The 22,072-nt window shown below is 45.2% G+C and overlaps 1 protein-coding gene across 10 annotated transcripts in view; it reads right to left on the bottom strand.

The window, feature by feature from the left end:
* TET1 (tet methylcytosine dioxygenase 1) overlaps positions 1-13,782 on the bottom strand; it is an 83,178-nt gene extending 69,396 nt beyond the window's left edge. For 4 of the 10 annotated variants that reach the window (XR_012776190.1, XR_012776191.1, XM_075505345.1 and 1 more), the window contains exons 1-2: positions 13,493-13,781; positions 2,681-4,735 (exon numbers count right to left, since the gene is read on the bottom strand). Coding sequence is in view for 8 of the 10 variants with exons in the window: in XM_075505345.1 (XP_075361460.1) it covers positions 2,681-4,612 (1,932 nt within the window). In the remaining 2 variants the exon portion in view is untranslated. Of the gene's footprint in view, positions 1-2,680; positions 4,736-12,508; positions 12,678-13,492 lie in introns of those variants that run through there. The other 6 variants (XM_075505341.1, XM_075505344.1, XM_075505347.1 and 3 more) reach the window with 3 other exon arrangements.
* Between the last annotated feature and the right edge of the window lie 8,290 nt (positions 13,783-22,072).

Raw genomic sequence — 22,072 nt, 5'->3', positions numbered from 1 at the left:
AGGAAAACCAGCACTTTTTGTTTTTTTAAACAGGACGCATGGACTGCCAACAAGCTGCTGCTGGCTATCCTACAGCCATTTAATGTACAGAGTTCTGATTGACTTCACTGTGACTTTTGCATTGTTTAGTTAGAATGAGAAGAGATAATTCCCTTTAAGGCAAAACACCAATGTTTAAACTATGCTCAAGCAGAGCATGTCTATCCCCTGCACCCTCCTCCCAGTGAATCACCTCCAAAAAATGCTTACACTCCACCAACATGAGAGAGAGATGCATGACTCTTCCGAACAAGGAATGCACTGAAGCCAACCTCATTTCTCTTAATTATTATGTTCACTTTCTATACCATGGACAGAGACCTACAGTTTTGGTTTTTCCCCAGCTGCCCTCTATTTGAAACACGTTACTGTCATAGAAGTCCCAGCTGTTGCAGTCCCAGTCCTACCAGTTTGGGAAAACACAATGGGATTCCCTTCTGGAGCGCTACAATCTTATCTAAAGGATAGCTGCTGAACAGAGTGATATTGTGTTTCCCATCCCCCAACACCTCCCCCTGTATCTCAACATCTTAAAAAGAGCTCTCATAACATATCTACATTTTAGAAATACTCTCCTCTTTCATTTTCTTAGAGCATGGTTTCTAGAGATACAAATGAGGCAAGGCTTGCTTCTAGGAATATCTGAAAAGGCACCAGATTTCATTCGACTACAACTTTGTAAGAAAATACCTGACATGTTCTTAAATGTCAGGAATACTTCATTTCCTCCATGTAGTACTCTGAAACTTCAGAGGAAATTTAACGAGAAATGAAGGAGGCCTCTGGTGCAGCTCTAAATGCATTGTACAAAATGCGACCAGTTTAATAAAATAAAAGCACACCAAAAAAAAGGTGCCAAAGAAAAGAATAAAACCAAGGAATCTCTCATAAAGAAAGCAAAAGGAGTGCCCAAAGAGGACAAAGGTGAAGGGGCAAAGCTAATCTGCAAGGAGAAGGTCAGCCTGAGCAACAAGAAAAGAAGTATGTTTAGCCTGGAAAACAAAGGTTGACAGAAAAGCTGGAGTGCTTCCTTTCACCCACCCTGCCAAAACCCTTTTTAAAACATGGCTTTTAGATCACTTCCTACCTCAACTCCACCAATTCTCTCCCATGAGCTTCTTCAATCCCACTGACTGAATACAAAAAAGGACATAATGTCACTACTCTTTTGCTGTAAAAAGTCAGGATCAGTCTCTGTCACCTTTATTGTTTTAATATATATCTTAAGTCACATGATAGCTGTTCCTTCCCTCACTTTTTTTTTAAAAAGAACATTTAGGAGCACTTAAGACACAAAGAAGTTTTTGAATGAACTCTGAGCCAAGCTGTTTAAACCTATTTCCCTAAACATTACAACTTAAAATATACTTTCCCCACAAAGGGGAATATATCATATCCTCTCACTGCTACAGGACTTTTCTTTTTGCTTGCCTACCTTAAAAACAGAACAGACTTCTCTGCAAACCCTGGTAAGCACAGGACAGAGAGTGGTGAAAACAGGAGGTCTCCTGAGATCTCCGCAGCTGACAGGAATTTCAACCTGCTGTAAGAACACGCCAGTTTAATGAAACTGCTATCGAGAAAGGTTTTGCAGGTGCATTCTCCGCAGTGTGAACTGCTCCACTTGGAGTACAAGCTGGTGCAGAGACTTGAACCTCAGTTTCCCACATCCCAAGGCAAATGTCCCAGTGACTTAACTATCGAGACAGCATCTCCCCCTCCGTGGCTCAGGTACCATTGGATCATACGAAGCAGAACGCTTCCAACAGGACGTGGAGGTGTGAAGGCTAACTCTGCAGCTCAGAGGTCAGGGAATTCAGTTGGGATGTGGGAAATCTATGTTCAACTCCCTACTTACCTGATTTAAAGCCTGATCTTGAACTGATCTCTCTCAGAAGGTCAGTGCTGTTATCACAGGGGCATACAGATTGTCTTTTCCCCTCCTCTTTGTTCCAAAAGTAATGACCTGGGTTATAAAAGGCTGATGGATCAGAAAAATGAGTAAGAAACACAGAAAAAGAAAGTATGTACGGGGGATGTGGTAAAAGACAAAGGGAGACAGGCAGGAGAAATGAAATGAGAGAAACAGAAGAATAGACAATTAGAAAGGCAGAGAGATGTGAAAGGGGAAATGCAGCTACAATTTGATCCTGAAGTTTTTAACTTTATTTCCACCAAATCTGTCATCTCAAGCAAACGATTTCATCTGAATTAAAGAGCAAACAGCCTGCCTTCCTTTGCTTTTTAACCTTAAGTATTTTGAAATACAGACCCTCTCCCTAATAATTTACATTCTCCTAAGACTACCCTCACCCCCCCCCCCCCATTTTGCACTTAAATCTTTCTCATCTTTTCATGCCCTCAATTAATTCATTGTTTTGGCCAGTATGCCAATATCTGGAACACAGAGTTAAAGCCATACTTACCTCTGATTTTATGCCCTTTACACAGCAGAAACAAGAATAACTCCAGCTCGCTTTAATCTACACCTCTATAGATGACAAGAGAAAGTTACTATTAGCTCCAACAGTAACCCTAAGCTCTCTAAAGCTGTACAATGACCAGCATTTCCCTTTGCAGAATTTTAAGATGTACCTTAAGGCTCAAAAGAGTGACTTAATTTGCAACTTCTTTGGCTTACCTCAAAAGGTAGCATGATTGGCGGTGGTGGCTTTTTCAGTTCTTCACATTTTCTCTTTTTACATATCCGGTGACTAGTTTTGCGTTTCCTGCAACAGCTGCATTCTTCACAATTGGTTTTCCGCAGACAGGGCTCACAGACTCCACAACGCCTTCGTTTCTTTTTCTCTAGCATAGGGAGCAGAGATGAATATGGAACAGGGTAATCACCAGCTGGATTTTTAAGAGAGGATGGCCCTGAGGCCTCAACTGCTTCAGTGCTGTCGCTCACGTTGTCCTGAACCAAATTCAAGCTTACTCCGACTCTTCCCAGCTGTGATGAATAATCATTATGCTGCAGCCTTGAGTCAGCTGGCAAATCTGCATTTATGGCTTTTTCTGAGACAAGAGCAGAGATTTCCATGCTTGAAGGCAACTCCGAAACAAAACCTTCAGAGAATTGTCCAGAGCTTTCACCAGAGATTTTATCGATTGTGCTTTTTTCTAAATCTGGAGATAAAGTGGGGACATAACCTGAATTCAAAAGTAATGTCTGTGCATCAATACATTTAACAAGCTGTTCAATGTCCTCCACTTCAATATTGTTTAAAGAGGTATCGGAAACTGGTTCACATACTGTAAATATGTTTTTTGAGTCATATTCTGAATTCTCTCTTGTACAGCTCAAATCCAAATTTGAGTCAAGTTCTTTGTGAACAGGTACAAAATCCACAACCAGTTTCACATGGGATTCTGCAAGTGAGCTTGCATCTTCAAAATGTAAAAGTGAATTTGATTCAGTGGCAGCTACAGAGCTGGAATTTGAACCGACGTCTTTATTCTCAGACTCTAAATCCCAGCCTGCCTTCAAGCAGGACTCTGCAAGTGAGCTTTCATCTTCTAATAAATGTTCTTGTGAGTTAAACTCAGAGGTAACTATAGGTGCAGAATTCGAATCTTGTTCTTCACTAGGTAGCACCAGGTCCGACTCTGCTTCGATGTGGGATTTGGCAAGTGGAACCGACTCTTCTAACAGTACTGTTGAGCTGAGGTCTGAGGTATCGACAGAACTGGAGTCGGGTTCTTTACTGTTAGGCACCAGATCGAAGGGAGTCTCTGCACACACCTTCGAGTTTGCTTCAGAGGTGATTACGGAGTCAGAAGGAGAAGACAGAAGCACAAGCGCAGCATCTTCAACAAATGCTTCAGCCGAACTACCCGTATCGAGAACGCTGGGTGTCTGCTCACAGGGCAGGTCTTCATGCTTGTATTTCACCTCTGACACTTCTGTATCGTCATCAGTTACCTGACTGCTTGGAATGGAGTCATTTGTTTCAGGTATTTCTACCTCTTTGTCTTGACTGGCACATGTGGTAGCAGGCTCTTTGCCTACACTACATGGAACATCTTCTACAGGCAGAGGAGCTAACTCATTTTGTGCTAGATCTTGTTTCAAAACTCTTTCACCTGCTTCAACGTTTTTTTCTTCTACTACTGCCAGGGCTTCTTGTTCATGTTTTTCCTTTGTTTCTAGCCTTTTTTGTGCTGCAGCTTTCCTGGGTTTTGCAATTGTTGGAGTTTGGGACAATCTACGGGAGAATGATCGGTTACGGAGAGACATTGTAAAGCCATTGATGTTGAAAGAATCCTGGTTATGAAAAAGGATATTGTCAGCTTTCTCCAAACTCACCCAAGATGCTCCAGACAAGGCTCTGGTTACACTGCTCCTGAGAAGTCTACCTGAAGAGCTCATGATTGGTTTCTTTTCTTGCTGTTTTTTCTTAACATCTTTTTCTTGCGCTGGCTTTTTGCCTTTTCCAGAACTAACAGCTTTTGTGGAAGTCTTTGTGGTTTTCTTTCTCACTTGGCTAGATTTCTTTTTGCCCTGGTTAGTTTTCCTTTTGCCTAACTCTTCCTTTTTGACTAATCTGGAAGGCCTCGCGTGGTGAGCCATGTCTGCGGAACAGTAGAAACGTTAAGAGGAAAGATGGAAAAAAATCATGAGCTCTTGAGAGAACTTTTCAATAGAAAACTGCATACTCCCATTGCTGCTCTCTGTGGTGATACAGCGTTAACTCTGGAACAGAAAAAGATATAAAATAGCATTAATATCATTGTAATTAATGAAGGGTGCACATATATTAAACTGGCCGTTTTTTAATATTTAAAAATACACAGGTAGAATTGGAAATACTGGTATTGGATGTTATGTTCAATTAACACAAAAGCTTTGAAAATATTAGTATATTGCAAAATGGAAAGCTTGCCTAAGTGCCTATAACACAAATGAAGAAGCAAACAGAGCTCAAATGACCAGGCAGCATCACATATCTACTGTTTCATGTCAGTTCTAAGAAGTTTGAATTTTCTCAACCTTATTAATAGTTCATTAACCACCTCTTCCCTTGAGTATGAAAAGGTAAAGTTTACGTCCATAGCTTTATGTTCAACAGCATATCTATCACTGTAAGGACATTCCGGAAAAAAGAACAAAGCTGAGTTTATTGCATGTATGCGCACTCATACACCATCACCAGAGCATCTCTCGTTCTTTTACCATCCATTGGCTGCCCACCATGTGCAATTCCAGATAAAATGGGAGAAATAACCAGCTCCCTGAAGATGTCTAACTTGTGGTGTTACTCACAGACGAACTGGACCAGGAAAGAATTGCCTTTCCCAGCATAATGTCCCAGGATAACATACCGGCACGCTTGTATTGCATTGCAAGCCTTGATTCTGCCCTGTCTAGCTATATCAAATGTATTATGCAGGCAGTTGTCTCTGCTTCATCATTATGACTACCAACATATTTGCCTTCAACAAAATACCACACATTTGTTCTAAGCTTTTGTCCCCAAACACAACTGCAATGCAGAAATCCCCCAACTCCCCAAATACAGCTCAGTCATCTCAGAAGATACAACAGATTTCTTCATGCTCCAAATCAATTTCCTTCAAGGTGGATTGGGGTTTTTTAAATGTAAAGCAATTCTCATAAGTACATAGTTTTTAAGCACATGGTGCTTTTAAGTACCTGTGGAAGGCTTTTAAAGCTTTATTTAGCTGTTTGAATAGATCAGATGGGTAGACAAGGGCAGCCTAAAAATGGGAGCAGGCAGAGCCAGAGCAAGAGGCTCTGTAGTCTCAGGCAGGAAGGTGCCTTCCCTTCATCATCGTTCCTTTGAATTCCTTAAGCCCCAATCAAGTCACCTACACCTCACTGATGGGAAGAGGGAAAGAAAAGGAAGACCAAGAAGCATGGGGATGATGTCTAAAACCCTGACCACTAAGGGAAGTAAAAAAAAAAAGGGGGGGGGGGGAGGAGGGCAATCCTGGGTTCTAAAGAAGTAGAAAAGGGAAGAAAGATGCTACCAGGCTCCTGACACCACCACTCCTTCCTATGACCTCAACCCCACCTTGAAGCCAGCAGGGTGATCTTACAGAGGCTGCGCTTACCCACAGCCTGGTCTGAGCTCTGCTGAAGGTGGGGAGAGCTACGCTAGTGCAGCCCAGTATACTTAACACCCCAGAAACGTTTAATGGTACTACAATGGCCAGGTTTGGCTGGTGCAGGGCAAACGAAAAGGCACGGGGCATGTGAAGAGCAGGCTCCACAAGCAGAACAGACCCCCAGACCACAAAAACATATCTACAGCACAAGGGGTGCAGAAAGCTTACAACCATCCGCACCAAACAGCACTGCACTGCACAGAGATAAGTTCATTAGCCCGCCGAGGGGACGGTCTAGCACAGCTAACACGCACAGCCTCTGTGCGGGAACACAAGCTCCTGCTGCTCCCCAAACCAGCACACTGGCAGCAGGCTTGTTTCTGACAGTCTCAGCCCCAAGCAGGCTGCCCAGTGGCCACAGTACCTACCAAGGCCAACAGTAACTCCCCAAACTCCTTTCAAATAGCTTATTTAAAGCATTTTGAAGCCTAGCTCTTTTTTGTTCAGCAGTAGTAAGCCGACTGATCCTGTGTACTACAACATATAAACCAAGTATCTTACCTAAACATGCTGTGATTATTCTGTATCATATCTTCATATTACATATCAGATGAACATTATTACTGAGACAGGAGTTTTTCCACACACTCAAATACCATTTTAGAGCCAGCATTGCTGTACAAGACAAGGCTAAACACACTTGTAAGGTCATATTGGAAAATAATGCCCAGCAAACACACAATAAACAAGCTAACAGCATCCCTGCTCCATCACAGCAAAACATCCAACCTGGAGAGACTAAATAGACACATGTAGTTGTTTTTAACTGTGGGTAATGCTTCAAAGGCCACAGAAGAGACCTGAACAGCTCCCGCAGAAGCACTCTATAAAAGTTGGGTCAGACACTGAAATAGCAAAACAAATACAAAGCTGAAATAAAGGTAATCCGAGTGCTTTCCTCCCCCTGCCCTTCTCTGGAGACCTGGGGGGGAAGGGGGACATGGCCATTACTACTCACTCCATGAACTGAGTGTCGAAGAGGGCACCAGCATCATGTCAACAGGTCCATGAAATAGTTGTTGGCAGCCTGCAAAAAGCTTACCCAGTTTCTTGTGGTTTTGACAGAGGCTGGGCTCCTCATTCCACAGGATAGCCTGGAGGGCTGGCAAAACCAGTTGGAAGCAAGCAGCAGGCAGCGTATCTGTAGCCATTAGCGGCCAGCGCTACATAACAGTGGCAGGAGAGGAAATGCGAGCTACTTGCAGAGACTATAGCCAGGAGAGTAAGGAAGCAAGCAAGCAAACAAGAAGGGCCAGGCAACATGGGAATGTGTGAATTAGGAGGGGAACTGAAGAGATAAAGTTTTTTCTCTTTATCAGCCCTGAAACAGAAGCAGAATGATGAGAGAAAACTGGAGATCTGCAATGGAAACAGAGACTGGATTTTTGAAGATACTGAATGTGTGTAATGCTTTACTCATATTACTTCTCTACATAAGCAGTTGCCACTGCTGTTGTGGAAGTCTGGGAAGCATAATCATCAAAATTATCAATCAGAAGCTTCATTTATAACAATTTTGTAATTTTTTTTTAAATCGTCATTATAATTACATGATAATATGTCTTTACCTACATTTGGAAATTGCAATATGGTTGCTTCAGGACTGAAGAAACAAGACCATCCTGGGGTTTTTTCCTTTTAATACAGAAAACCATACCTGTCTGGCAAGAATGTAGAAAAGTATCAAAGCCAAAGTGTTGCTTCTTTCCAGGGCCAAAATTAGAGGCTATGAACATCAAGTGTCTGAAGACTTCCCTTTTTCTTGGTAAAAAAAGAATGCTGATATTCGTAGGAAATCGACTGGCATTTAAATACTACATTAAAGAAGATGGCAAAGGCTGCTAGTATTTGTCTTGCTCAGAGATGACAATACAGGGGCACAAGAACAGCAACATCCGTTTTGTTTCAATTTTGTCACTGGAGTGAATTTAAGTTTTTCAGAAGAGATCTGGGGAATAGACCCCTAAAGGAAAATTTTAATTTATTTTTTTTTTAATACTTGACTTCAGTTATATTTGTCTGGGATTCTAAGCACCTAACCCCTAAGGTGACTGTAAGCTCTTGGGAGAGATGCCTGTCAGCAAGATATCTTTGCTTCCCTTAAAGAAAGCCCATAGTCTTGATGAATACTAGTCCGCCACAACAACCTTAACTGCTAGATAAAAATTGTCTAACTTTTTTTTTAAATAAAGTGTCTAATAAAACTAAATTACATTGTTATTTCTTTGTTTATTCTTCCACATTTAGGACCAAAATATTAGGTAGCTACAAGCTCAGTATTCAAGTTTTGTTTTCTGTAACACTAGGAAATATTTTAGCCTCCCTTTTCCATTTAAAGCACTGGTAATGACTCTGGTGATGCCTGCAGCAGTTGCAAATTGCTTCATGTCACTTCTTAAGGACAACAAATGGCTGTATCACATTGGTAACATTTCATAGCAAGAAATTAATTACATTTCCAAAATATTTATGTGGACTTAGCAGGATTATCAAACATAAACCTTATGGGGCAATATAATAACTTGGCAGTTTTCCACCATCCACCATCACAAACTTACTTCAATGCTCTCTTCCAAAAGCCAAATCAGGTGGGACCTACCATACTGTCCCTAAGAGCAGAGGACAGGCATTTCTATGAAGCAAAACAGGGTAATAGGTATAGGAAGGTTTGCAGGGAACTGCCCTAGATAATAACAGCACATCCCGGAGCTGTTTGTTACTTGAGCTGACTTATCTCTTCTAATTCATGTGCAAAGCTGAAAGTTGGTTTTAAGGCCAGTTGTTTAAGTTTTGCTCATTCACAGCAATAAATCTGGAGCAATCCCACTGACTGCTATAATCCTCAACAAATACTGCTAAAAAGCTAATCAAGGGCTAAATCTTTTAGTCCCATCTCGGTCAAAATTCCAAACAATTATAATGAGAATTTTGCCTACAAAGTAATTGGGGAATTTAACCCCATACTGCTGGAATGCCTCCAGAGAAAAAACAAAAAACCAAAACCAAAAAGAAAACAACACCCCCCACCCCACACCCCCTGCTTTTCTTATTTACTTTCCCTTTACACAAAAGGATAAAAAAATAAAGCAAGTTTTCCTTTTAGAGGTAGCGTCCATCAAGATTCTGTTCCGTAACTTGATTCTTGTTGGAACATGGGGGGGGAAAAAGGTGATTAAAAGATGTGTCTTCATAAAATGGTGGCAGCTTTTTTATGGCATCATGAAAGCCAGCAAGTGACCCCTGAACAAGCACAGCTGCATGGGGGAAAAAAAATGACACATCTAGGGCTAGTTGAGCCTGGTTTCACTACAGTCAAATGCAATAATTAAATACATTTTGTTTCAGTGTTTAGGTATCTTTTAAAAAGTCACTTGAGATTGGCCTGGCAGGGAAACAAGACCTGGAAGCCTTCATAAAAGCCACTTAATAATACACAGCTCCCAAGCATAAGGGCCACAATTTGACTTAGAAGTTGTCGCACAAGCTCAGATCTACAACGTTGAATTGAAAAGCATCTCATCTTCCAGCAGCAAATGCTCTAGAGGAAGATGCAAGAGACACCACAGCCGACAGACATTTGAAAATCTGACCCTCATGTTAGGTGCAAAAGCTTTTTTCAGGCTTTCCAGGATTATGTCATATCATCTGCATATTCTTCCCAGCTGCACCAATGTCAACCTGCTTTTCAATCTTGCCTAATTCCCTGAGTCTACTGAGTGCTCTGTACAACACTTTGTATATGAAAAGAAGGGAAATGGGTTAGGGGGAGGGAATTAGCTTTAATTTTCCCTTTCCCCCTTTCTTTAATCCTTGAGTACCCATTTGGTTTTGGTTAAGAAATAAAAATGAAACTTCTCATCTGCCTTCTCAGTACCATGAGTTATTTCATACAGTCTCGTAAAGAGGCCTCTCTCCCTTCCTAGGGCAGGTGGTGGGATTTCCCTGAGCTCCCTCCACAGAGGCTCCCCCAAGGGCCCCCTCACTCACCACCCCGCAGCCCTCCAGACCTCTCCTCCTGCAGTCCTGTTTCAAGTGGTGCTTCTATAATCTCACACGCCATTCAACAGTACTGTTTTCCATTTTACTATGGATAAGTTTTCTCCTTTACTTTCCAGGATTATGCCACTCAAAGCATATTTTATCCACCTATATTAAACCTTGACTAAGTCAACACTTTCCAGTAGCATAACTGCAAATGTAGGACAGGCACAGCAGGATGCCACCTCAGTTTCTCACAGACAAAGGCGTACACTCAAAGCATAATCCTTTTCCCACTGACATCAATAACACCAGATGATGTCGAGCCAACCTAGCCCAAGGCCTTCATCCTAAATTTTTGTCCTCACTGGACCCGGAAGGCCACCTCTGTGCTTGGAGGGTAAGTCTGGATAAGGCAGGATTGTCACCACATCCTACTTCCCTCCGCTGTGTGGGGAGCTGAAGACAGCTGCAAAATACACACTCACAATGAATTCAGCAAGAGATGTCGATGTTTAGCATTTTGCAATGTCACGACTTCAGCATGCACCTTGGAGCCTGCACAGTGAGTGAAACAGATAAAAAAATACCACAAAAAAAAAAGCCCTCCTAGTTTAAGGAAAGCTCTATTAGAATGATTTTTAAAGTGTGGCAAGGAACCACACATGCTTAAACCACAAAACCAGATTAAGCCTCAGACAAACAACTGGCACCAAAAATCCATTGTGAAGACTCACACTGCATGTGCAAGTATCCTCCCTCCTGCCCCGGCAGGAGCACGGGCTTGCTTTAACCTCTGTTCAGTGCAGCCAAACGCTGACCTTAACAGGGGGAATGTTCAAAAGTAAAAAGATACCAAGTAGTTTCTAAGGGTTCACCAAATGAAAGCCCTTTCCACCAGAACACTCCAGGTACTTCTGAATAAAAAAAAGCAAGCAAACCAAACAAAACGCCTCAGCTAATCATATGCCCCTCTAATTCTGCATTTATGCTGTTTTAAACACTGAATTTCTTTTTTATAATATTTGACTCCATTCTTCAAGGAGTTTGCCTTTTCTTAACAAAAAAAAAGAAAAAACCCACTAACTGAATCACCTTATCTCAAACTCAATTAAAAGAAGAGGGAGGTGGAGGGAAGAACCTTCAGGCAAAGATTAAGCCTGGAAAATTTCAGCCTGAAAGGTGTTTTGAAATGTAAGTAACTGAAAACAGAAAGCAGGATGGAAATGCTTAGGCCAGCTTTAACAACCACGGGTAGCACGCCAGCCGCAATAAAACGCTATCAGTCAGGATTTTGAATTATTACACAGTGAAGACTTGGGTCTTACAGGAACCATAAAGATCAGAAAGTTCCTTGGTACATCTCACCTTGAATCCTTCCCCAAATACCTGCTTTGTGCAACCCAGCCCTCCCTTGTCTCCTCCAAGCGCAACCGACCCCTCCTGTCCAGATGGACTGAGCCTCATCCTGAAAGCAACCACCACCCGTCCTTGTGCTGCCGGAGAGACTGCTTCTGAAAAGCATAAACCACCCTTTACAAACCTTCCTTTACAAACAGGGTTGACCAGGCTACCTGCTCAATTTTGCCCAGACCAAGAATAAATGCTACATTTTCTGGATTCAATCTCTACTCCTAATTTGTGTTGACTGACATTAATGAAAACAAGGTGATTACTGCACAGAATAGCCTTCTGCCTCTCCACAAGAGTACCTTAAAAATGGTACTAAGCACAGCTGGGAAGAGCTACTATTTGGAAGATTTTTTTTTTTAATTATTATTATTTTCACAAGTTTCTCCATTGGCTTTAAATTTTCAAGAGACACCTTTGCTCTAGAAGCCTGCTGGGTCACATTTAAACATCTAACACTGCAAGTGCACCTTCACCCAGTTTTGCCATTACTGCATTAACACTTCCAGAAAGAGAGCTCTTTGGCCAGATCCACGCTGGTGCATCTGCCCTGGCCAGCTTGTTTACAGGGGCCCACTCTCACCACCCCACACGCGGGTGTGCGCTGACATTGGCGTGCTGGTGCCCTGCTCTAGATGCCTTACTTGCACGCTCCCCTCTCCTCCTTAAAGAAGTAGCATCTACTCATGCTGGGCTGCGGCTACGTAGGCCGAGATACAAGTGATGTGGACTACGTCGCTCTTTAAATATCTTTGGGGTGCAGGATAGGCTGGCTGGGTGTAGGACAGGCTAGGCACACTATTGGCGCGACTCTTTTGACTACCGCTGTGCCTGGTCCCTTTGCAAATCCAGCATGCTCCGCCGCTCGCTCCTCGGGCATTAGCAGCCATACCTTTGCAAGGTTAACTGGTCCTGCCTCCCAGCAGGCCGCCTGGTCCTTTTTCCTTACCCAGCCCATTCGGCGAAACGCATCCTTCTCCCCGCCACGGGCCCAGCAGGGACCATCCCCGCCAGCGCCAAACGACAGTTGCGACAAGGCCACCACCTCTCCTCCTCCAGCTCCAAGAGCAGCTGGATGGGCACTCGGCGCCCAGGAGCACCTCGGGGGCTGCAGCCCCGCCGGGCTCCGGTTCCTTTACTGCAGGCAGGCGGACCCCAGGGGGGGGAAGGGAAGGGGCAGGCAGGGCCCGCCTAGGGGGGAGGCAGCGGCTCCTCGTGGCCCGGCCCCGCCGCTGGCCGTGCCCCCCCAGCCCCAGGAGCCCTCCCCGGGGCTGCAGACAATGGGGCCGGCCCCAGCGGCAGCGCTGGGGACCCGCGGCGCCCATCCGGACGCGCTCGGCTGCTCCGGCGGGGAGCCGCCCCCGGGGATGCTCCCCCCAGCCCCGCACGCCAGCGGCACCTCCAGAGGGTGATGCTGCTGCACGGCCGTCGCTCGCCTGTTTTTCTGGGGGGGCGGCTGCGGGGGTTTCCGGCTGGCCGGGGGCCCCGGCGGCCAGGCAGGGTCCCTTTAATTGTTCCCTGCCCTCTGCCGAGGCTGCAGGCAGTTTCTCTCGCCTGGCGGGTTTTTCCAGGCAGGCTCTGGCTGCTGCAGTGCTAACACGCTCCAGCACAGCCAGGGAGACCGGACTTTTTCGCTCTTTCGGCCAACAAACTGCGTTTTGCATTTGAATAACCCCCAGCCTGCCCGCCTGCCTTCCTCCCCGCCTCGAAACGGCCCGACCCGCGGGGCTCCGAGCGCGGCCGCGGGGGTGCCCCTGCCTCCCCCTCCCCACTCCCCCCAGCTCAACTTTGCAACGAGCCAAGCGGCTAAGCGGGAGGGGAAGGGGGGAGAAATGGGGGGGTAAAAAAAGGAAAAGGAGCGGGGGCCCGAAAGCAGAGGTCTCCGTCGCCCCCCCCGCCCGCAGCAGCCCCGGGACCCGTCCCACACACGTACCAGGGCTGCGGCACGGCCAGCCCGCAGCTCACAGGAAGGGGCGATGCTGGCATGGCTTGGCGGTCCGCGCTCGGAGGGGGGCGAGGCGCGGTTCACGGCCCGGGCCCCCGCGGGCGGGCGGCTCCCATGGCGCGACGAGCCCAGGCGCGGGAGAGGGAGCCCCGGGCCGCGAAACGTGCTCTCGGCGGCGGCGGCGCGCGTCGCCCCTGGCCGGACCCTCCGGGAGGGAGCGGGGAGGGGGCGGCTCGGCGGGGCGCTCGCCGCACCGAGCCCTCCCGGCAGGCGGCAAAACGCGCCCTGGATCCCCGCGGCTGGAGCGGGATTCGCCGCCCCCCGCCCCACGCCCCCGCGCTGCGGGGCGACCCGGCGGCGGCGGGGCTGGTCCGGCACGGCCCCGGGGAGAGCAAGGGCGAAGAGCCGCGAGGGTGGCGGCGGTCCCTCCCCGGCTGCCCCCCGAGAGCCGCAGCCGGCGTGCCGGGCTGGTAACGCCGGGGATTATTTAACAACAACAACAAATAAATAAAAAGTGACGATAATAAGAGAAAAGGCAAATTATTCCGTTACTTGCGGAGGCTGCGGTTTGACGCCGCATGCCTCCCGACCAGCAACGGAGGTGACACCCTCTGAAATCATCCCTTTTTTTAGGCTGGAAGAGGGAAAGTCTGGTCAGCGGTGACGAGCAAGGGGTTCGCCAGCGGGCCAAGCCCCCTTCCCCTTACACGTGCCACCCAGGAGCACCCCCAAACGCCGGCGTCCACCCGGGCCCGGCTGTCCCACGAGTGGAGCGAACACGCCCAGACGCGTGGGGAGATGCTGGTTGAGAAGAAGAGCTGCCGAGCTGCCCTCTCCCTCCGGCGAGGAGGAGAAAAAAAAAAAAAAAAAAAAAGAGTCTTGCTCTCCCCATCCCCCACCTCATCCATTAAGAGCCGCTGATGATATTTGCTGCTCCTTCCCAGAGGGAAGCGGGCGAGCAAAACGTTATAATAAGAGGAAGAGTCCGTCCAGCCTTCTTACACGACTCATTATCACTACAGCCTTTTGTCAGCGTGGAAAGCAGGCCACCAAGTCTAATGTCTCTTCAGACTGGAAAACAGATGTTGGAAACGAGATCTATGAAACAACATACCCGAGCAGTACTTTTTTAAAAAGCTTCATTATTATTAAGTCTCTAGCTGTTGTAGTACAAAGCACTTCAAATCTGAACCAACCCATTCAAATGCAAGCCTGCAGAGAGGCTTTTCTACTGCATACAAGAAAGCAGTACCGTCCACATCCATTCCTATAAAGATGCTTTAAATGCCAGTGTTTTGCTAACTGTTTTGACACATGGGAAAGGAGAAGCAGTGGCACAGATACAGTACAGTATCTTACTGTTACTGCTGTCACAGTTCAGTGCCAGTGGGTAGGTACCCCATCACCCATTTGCACCTCCATCCTCTTCTCTCCTCCCCTTTATTTCCTTGCAGTGAAAAAGGAATACAGTCTGGGAATCTTAGCCCAGCTCACAGATGTTTCAGATGCAACAAGGTGAAACCAATACCACATACACCTGAATTTTGAACATTTGCCTGATGAGCTCTCAGTGGCAGCTAATTTTAGCAATGCACAAGTCCTCTTTGTTGGGTGTAACCACACCATCTCCTCCTCAATCTGACAGTTTGCTGAAAAGACTGCTTTTCTAGAGGGCTGGACATCAAGACTTCCGTCATTCCAAAGACCTGCCCTGCTAAAAGAAGAGGTAACACAAGCTATTTTTATAAGATAAAGTAACAGATTATTTGAGAAGAACTATTGCTCCCCAAGTGCTGCACACAGCAAAAGTAAGTAGAAGGAATGGGAACTTGATGATAAAGCCCCACATAAGCTAAGTATGTTTCTTGGGAAGATGGTAATCAATTGGAAGTTGTAGGCTTGAACAAAATGCAGAGCAAGAAATGAGTAACTTGGAGGAAAGAAACAAGCAAGGAAGGCTAAGGCTTGGTTAGAATAAGCAGATTAATAGGAGTACCCAAACACCAACATGTACAATCACAGCTCCATTAAAAATATGCCAAAGGCTAGGAAACAAACAAGAATTAACAACTGTTCATTTTCACAGCCACAGACATATATGCTCATGCTCATATATGCTCATTTCAACACTAATAAATATCCTAGGAAGCAAGTAGCGCCAGGTGCCAATCTTTCCTGGCAACACTAAGATTACTCAGCTTGTCTTGGTAGGCTGAGTTTAAATGTTTGGAGAAAGATCTCACAGTAATGACTGGCTAGGCAACAAAATGGTGGATGAAATCCTTTCACTAAAATGCAAAGTGAGGCACATGGGGGGAAACATGGAAGTCATGGCCTCTGAATTAGCTACTACCATTCAAAATAGAGATCCTGGTACTGTGACAGATACTTCTGTGAAACTATTCTGTGTGCTAAAGTGGAGTGTTAGGAATCATTACAAAAGAAGGGGAGAACAGGAAGCATCACTACACCATCATTATTTAGTCCAATCTATTGTCTGCTTACATCTTGAATATAGCATGCAGTTCTGGTCTGCTTAAAAGGTGCAAAGTGGAACTTAAAAAGGCACAGAGAAACATAGCAAGGGTGGCCAAAAGCACAAGGAGCTGCTAAATATACCAAGATTTTCATCCTGGAAAGAAGGCAGTCTGGGTGAAATGCCAACCAATATATTATAGAAACAAGAGCAGCATAGAAAGTGTTATCAGAGAGTGAACACTCACTGTTTCTCAGAAGTGGAGGATATCAAGTCAATTTATCAGAGAGACACATCAGAACAGAAGACAGCTACTTCTTCATGCAACATGTTGTCAAACCATGGAACTCACTGCTACAGCACACTGCAGATCCTAAAAATGTTACAGATTAATTTTTTTTTATAACAAAATTAATGGAAGAAAGTTTAATCAAAAGCTACTTAACACAAAACTACTATTTTAGCTATACATTACTTGAAGGTTGAAGAGTACGCTGAGGAAATAGCCCTGTATGCTACTCAAGCCTTCCTCCCTGTGTATGTGCTACTGGCTACTGTCAGGGGTAAAGTTTTAAGCTGGTGGACCTTTGGTCTGACAGTGCTACCATCCCTGTGTTTTTATCTAGAATGACATGCAAATTGGTACATACCTGCAGAATGAATAAAACTGGACAACATAGTACCAAGAAATACAGTGCATAGACCCGTAAGTAGTTCTGCATTGCAGGCAGCTCCAGCAAAATTTGAGTCTGCGGTGAGTACCAGGGAGCTGCGAGGGGTAGTTGCTCCCTGAGAGACAAGGAGCCCCACACAACAGCCAGCAGGACAAGGACCTCACTAGCCAGCACCCAGCCCCACTGTACACACACAAGGCAAACAGGACAGGCCTGGGGGGGGGTTTCCACATTCAGCCAGGAATCTAGATAATAAATCAGCTTCCAGGAGATGAGACAGGCCTGAGGCTGAACTAGGAAGTCAATCTGCAGGTCAGAAGCAGGTCTGATAACCCAGTGGGTAAGCAAAGTCAGACACAAATCAAGTAGGTACTGAGCAGAGTCCATAACAACAAAACAGGGCCAAGACCAAGCTCTATACAACAAAGCCTATAGCCAGGGCTGAGCTTAAATAGAGCTCCTGGGCCCATGGGCAGAGGATGTGGCTGGAGGCCCCAGGTGCAGCTGGTCAGGCCTATTTTAGGCCTCATTAAGTACCCTCAGAGCCCTGACCCTGGAAGCAGAACTATTCAGGTATGTTGGCCTTAAATCAGTCCTGTAGTCATCTAGATCAGACCTCTACAACAGGCATGGCATCAGTCCAGGCTAGGGAAGGTTAGATGTGTTACTGACACTGAACCAAAGTTAAGCCCTCTAGAAACCAAAAGCTCTAGGAATTATGCTGCAAAGACGCCTATGCTGCTTTGTAAGGGAAATATTGGATCTAACTAGGCCTATCATGGCTCCCCTGCCTCCCTCGTAGTGGAAACATAATGCTGAGACATGTGAGCTGGCTCCTTGTGTGATTACAAAGCATGGATTAAAGCATCTACCTTACAAAGCCTCCCTCACGTTTATTAGCTCAGACTCCAGTGTGACAAAGTGACCAGCCTGCTCCCAGACCAGACGTGACCTAGGAAGGTATATGCTGCTGTATTGGGTTTGACGTGGCAACATTTTGGTAGCTGGGGGGCTACAGCGGTGGCTTCTGTGAGAAGCTGCTAGAAGCTTCCCCTACGTCCGATAGAGCTAATGCCGGCCAGCCCCAACACAGAACTGCCGCTGCCCAAGGCCGAGCCCATCAGCAATGGTGGTAGTGCCTCTGAGATAACATATTTAAGAAGGGGGGAAAAAACTGCGCAACAGCAACTTCATCTGGAGAGAGGAGTGAAAATATGCGAGACGAACAACTCTGTAGACACCAAGGTCAGTGAAGAAGGAGGGGAAGGAGGTGTTCCAGGACCTGGAGCACAGATTCCCCTGCAGCCCGTGTTGAAGACCATGGTGAGGCAGGTTGTACCTCTGCAGCCTGTGGAGGTCCATGGTGGACCAGATATCCACCTGCAGCCCATAGAGGACCCCACACTGGAGCAGGTGGATGCCCAAAGGAGGCTGTGACCTCATGGGAAGGCCATGCTGGAGCAGGCACCTGGCAGGACCTGTGGAAAGAGGAGCCCATGCTGGAGCAGGTTTGCTGGCAGGACTTGTGACCTCATGGGGGACCCACGCTGGAGCAGTCTGTTCCTGAAGGGCTGCACCCCATGGAAGGGACCCATGCTGGAGCAGTTCATGAAGAACTGCAGCCAGTGGAAAGGACTCATGTTGGACAAGTTCGTGGAGAACTGTCTCCCATGTGAGGGACCCCACGCTGAAGCAGGGGAAGAGTGTGAGGAGTCCTCCCCTGAGGGAGGAGCGGCAGAGACAATGTGTGATGGACTGACTGCAACCGCCATTCCCTGTCCCCCTGTGCCACTTTGGGGGGAAGAGGTAGGGAATTTGGGAGTGAAGTTAAGCCTGAGAAGAAGAGAGAGGTGGGGAGAAGGTGTTTTTTAAGATTTGGTTTTATTTCTCATTACCCTACTCTGATTTGATTGGTAATAAATTAAACCAATTTCCCCAAGTCAAGTCTGTTTTGCTCGTCATGGTAATTGGTGAGTGATCTCTCCCTGTCCTTATCTCAACCCATGAGCCTTTTGTTATATTTTCTCTCCACTGTCCAGCTGAGGAGGGGAGTGAAAGAGCAGCTTGGTGGGTACCTGGCATCCAGCCAGGATCAACCCACCACAGCTGCACTGATGTGGTGCTGTGCCTGCAAACCCAGCTGAGCACAAGCCAACCACTGGTAATGCCTTTATATTTGTAATGCAGATGATCAGATAAATCACCCACAGCATTGTTAGTTGGCAGTATCTGAAAGAGAAAAGTCTTGAACAACATGAGTTTAATGCAGAAACTCTTGAATTCTAATTGTGGTTTTGACAATGACTTCCTCATTTAGTCTTTCTTGGCCCTGGTTCTGTAGATAGTATCTACCTGCCTTATTGGCACTGAAAATAAGTTAACACTTGTAAGCATGCTGAACACAGATAGTTTAAGCGTTAATAGCATTTTACGTGAAGTAAGGCCAGAAGGGACTATGATTTCATCTTCTGATGCCCATCATACAGGCCCATTGCATTTATTCTAAATATTTCCTGTCAGATGTTCCTGTCCTGTGGTGGAGAGCAGTTTGCCCCCAGTTTATATTTTTATTGGAAATCTTGGCCCTTACTTCATTGCATGATTGTGCATGAGCAAAATAAAGCATGAGTGCAGAATGATTGTGTTGTGCCTGGTCGGTAAACACTACATCTGGGAAGACATGGCTAATTTTGCATGCACGGACCTGGCATTTTTGCATGCTTCAAGTCTACTGCACTCTTGCAGTACACCATGTGATACCACAGGGCGTTAAGTGCACACCTCTTCCTTGCACCTGAAAGAAATGAAGAGGCCTGTTTAGCTAGAGAAGTTTGGCACCACTGTATTTGCAGACTCAATGACTTCGGGGAGTCAAATATTTCTGTTCCTTAAAGACCTCACTGACACGCTATGGGTGAGGACTGTCAGGATCCTGAGGGTGCCAACATGTGTTAATGGCCCTGACCAGCCTCACCTTGGGGCCTCCATCCACACACCTGGTCCGTGGGCTGGGAGCTCCATTTAAGCTCAGGCCTGGCCAGGCAATTACTCCTTAGCTGAGCTGTGTTATAGGTGTGCTTGTTCTGAGTCCTGGCTCTGGCCTTGTTTCTTGTCTGGACCTGGCTGTTAGATGAACCTCAGACTTGTCTCCAGTCTTGATTTAGGCCCTACCTCCTACTATTCCTGACTTGCCTCTCTAGATGGACCCTGGACCTGCTTTGTGCCTTTGCTATGACTGTTGATGGAGCCTGTTCCCAGCACCCAGCTCTGCCTGTCCTGCTGCAGGACTGCGCCCTGTTGGTGATGGTCCTACCCGTGCTGTGGTCACCCTTGGCTCCTAGCTCATATCACCTCAGGAAGCAACACTGTCCCCTCTGCTTGCTGACAGATAAAGAGAGCTCAAGATGCCACACTGGCAAGGAATTGAGATTTGCTCAGGTATTTCCAATCTGCAAGCCATAATGCCTCTTGCAGAAGAAGGAAAAAAAATTCCTCAAATTTCTGAGCCTCATGTGGGAAAAGTTCTGTACTTCTAGTGGTTTTGGATATGGTTTGGGGCAAACAAACAGACAACTAGATAGATATTACTTCCGATCACTAACTAGTAAAGACTAGAAGCAAGTATAAAGTGGAAAAAAAATTTTCTCATCCCTATAGCCCAGAGGCATGACACTTGATAATTTGTACAACTGTCTCAAAACAGAGTTGGGTGTACATCAGCATTTTAAGAGCACTGAAAATAATCTTTTCCAGCAACAACTGCCATGAGAATAGCTTACCTAACTTTAGCCTTGAAAATTTATTTAAATCAATAAATATTTGAAACATCTTTACAAAAAAACAAGCATCCTCAACCACAAAAAATTCAGAAACAAATTACAGCTATAGATAAAACTACCTACCAGCTTGAATTTTTCTTCAAGTTAGCAGCTCTGCACTTGAGTACCTTGACTTTAACGTCTTCCCCCGTTTATCATCAATTTGCCAAGGAAGGATGACATAGTGTCAGGCATGAGCATAACCTGAGTGACATAAAAAATTTTCTTAAAGAATAGGTCATAAAAGAGAAGTCACCAGAGAAATTCTGTAAAGGGCATAAACACTTCAAGGTAAAAAGATGAAGTGACAGCAGTGAGAATGTTAAGATTTGAAGGTGCAAATAAGGAACTACTACAGAAGCTAGTAAAGAAAACAGAACTTCAGAGCATTTTATACCAGCAAGTACTAAAAAAAAAAAAAGCTATACAAAAAGCTCATTGATGAATTCCTTTGTGTGTTAGTATATCTTTATGAGATGTTCTGCTTAATTTTGCAACACAAGTTTCTTATTGCTTTACTAAACAGTATGCACTTATGGTGTACACTTCCCTAAATTACAAGGGTTGACAAAGTACCTTCCTGAAATATCCTGCCTGTATCCAAAAGAAGTAACAGTCCATTTATGCGGTTATCTGATTTTTCTAGTCACTGGTGAAACTCTAGGAACTAGATGACTTTCAGCTGTTAGTGCAGTTGCAACACTTTTCTGTGTGAAATCAGTAAATAAATTGAGTTTCTACAGTTGGAGCTGTTAAAGCAGTACGATTGCTATGGCAGGGGGGAGGCTTTTCCTGAGCAGAATCCCAAAAGAATACAAATTGGCTGGGGAAAACCACATCAACAGTGACTATAAAGCTTGCTTCAATAACTCGCAGAACAGTTGCTTTTCCATTACAGACTTAAACATCAGAGTGACTTCAACAAAAATTATGAATTTCCCAGGTATATTAAAAAATGTAAAAAGGCTTGAGAGTTTTCTGCTGTAAAGGACTTATTCCATATTTTCTGGAAGAAATCTGTCCACCTTTGCTAAATTTTTTTATTATTGGAAAAAGTGTGTATTGTAACAGCCATTTCCCAAATACATAAATGACATAATGATCAAACAGAGCAAAATAAAGTTTTCCCAATGCTGAAGCAAACTTAATTTTAAGGAATGTAACCTATTAAAGGAAAAAATGAGTAATTTCTGTTGAAGGCAGTTTGACACAAGCAGGAAGAAAAAATGTTCCAGCAAATTTGTTTGGAAATGGGTTCGTTTTACTTGTGCAAGCACTGAGATCTCTTTGACTGTTTTCTTCATGTTAAAAGACTGACTTTTAAAAAAGGGATCTTGGTATATGAAATACTTGAAACTCAGGTCAAGATGTATGGGGCAAAAAGCATACGAGAAATGTATGAGTAACTGCAGAAAACTGAGAGAAAAGCTGACAGCATTAACTTCCTCAGCAGTGTCTGGCATCAGGTATGCTTTCCTTCCTTGTACCGTCCACCAGCATTCAGCGAGTGTGTGGTGGTTTTTTTCAAGAGTCAGAACAAAAGTTTAACTACATGCCTCCTGGAAAGCCCTATACGCTGTATTCAACAGAGACACTGCAG

Source organism: Mycteria americana, chromosome 6 (assembly GCF_035582795.1).
Source record: "Mycteria americana isolate JAX WOST 10 ecotype Jacksonville Zoo and Gardens chromosome 6, USCA_MyAme_1.0, whole genome shotgun sequence".
Classification (NCBI taxonomy): Eukaryota; Metazoa; Chordata; class Aves; order Ciconiiformes; family Ciconiidae; genus Mycteria; species Mycteria americana.
This window is presented reverse-complemented; position numbering and strand designations above follow the sequence as displayed.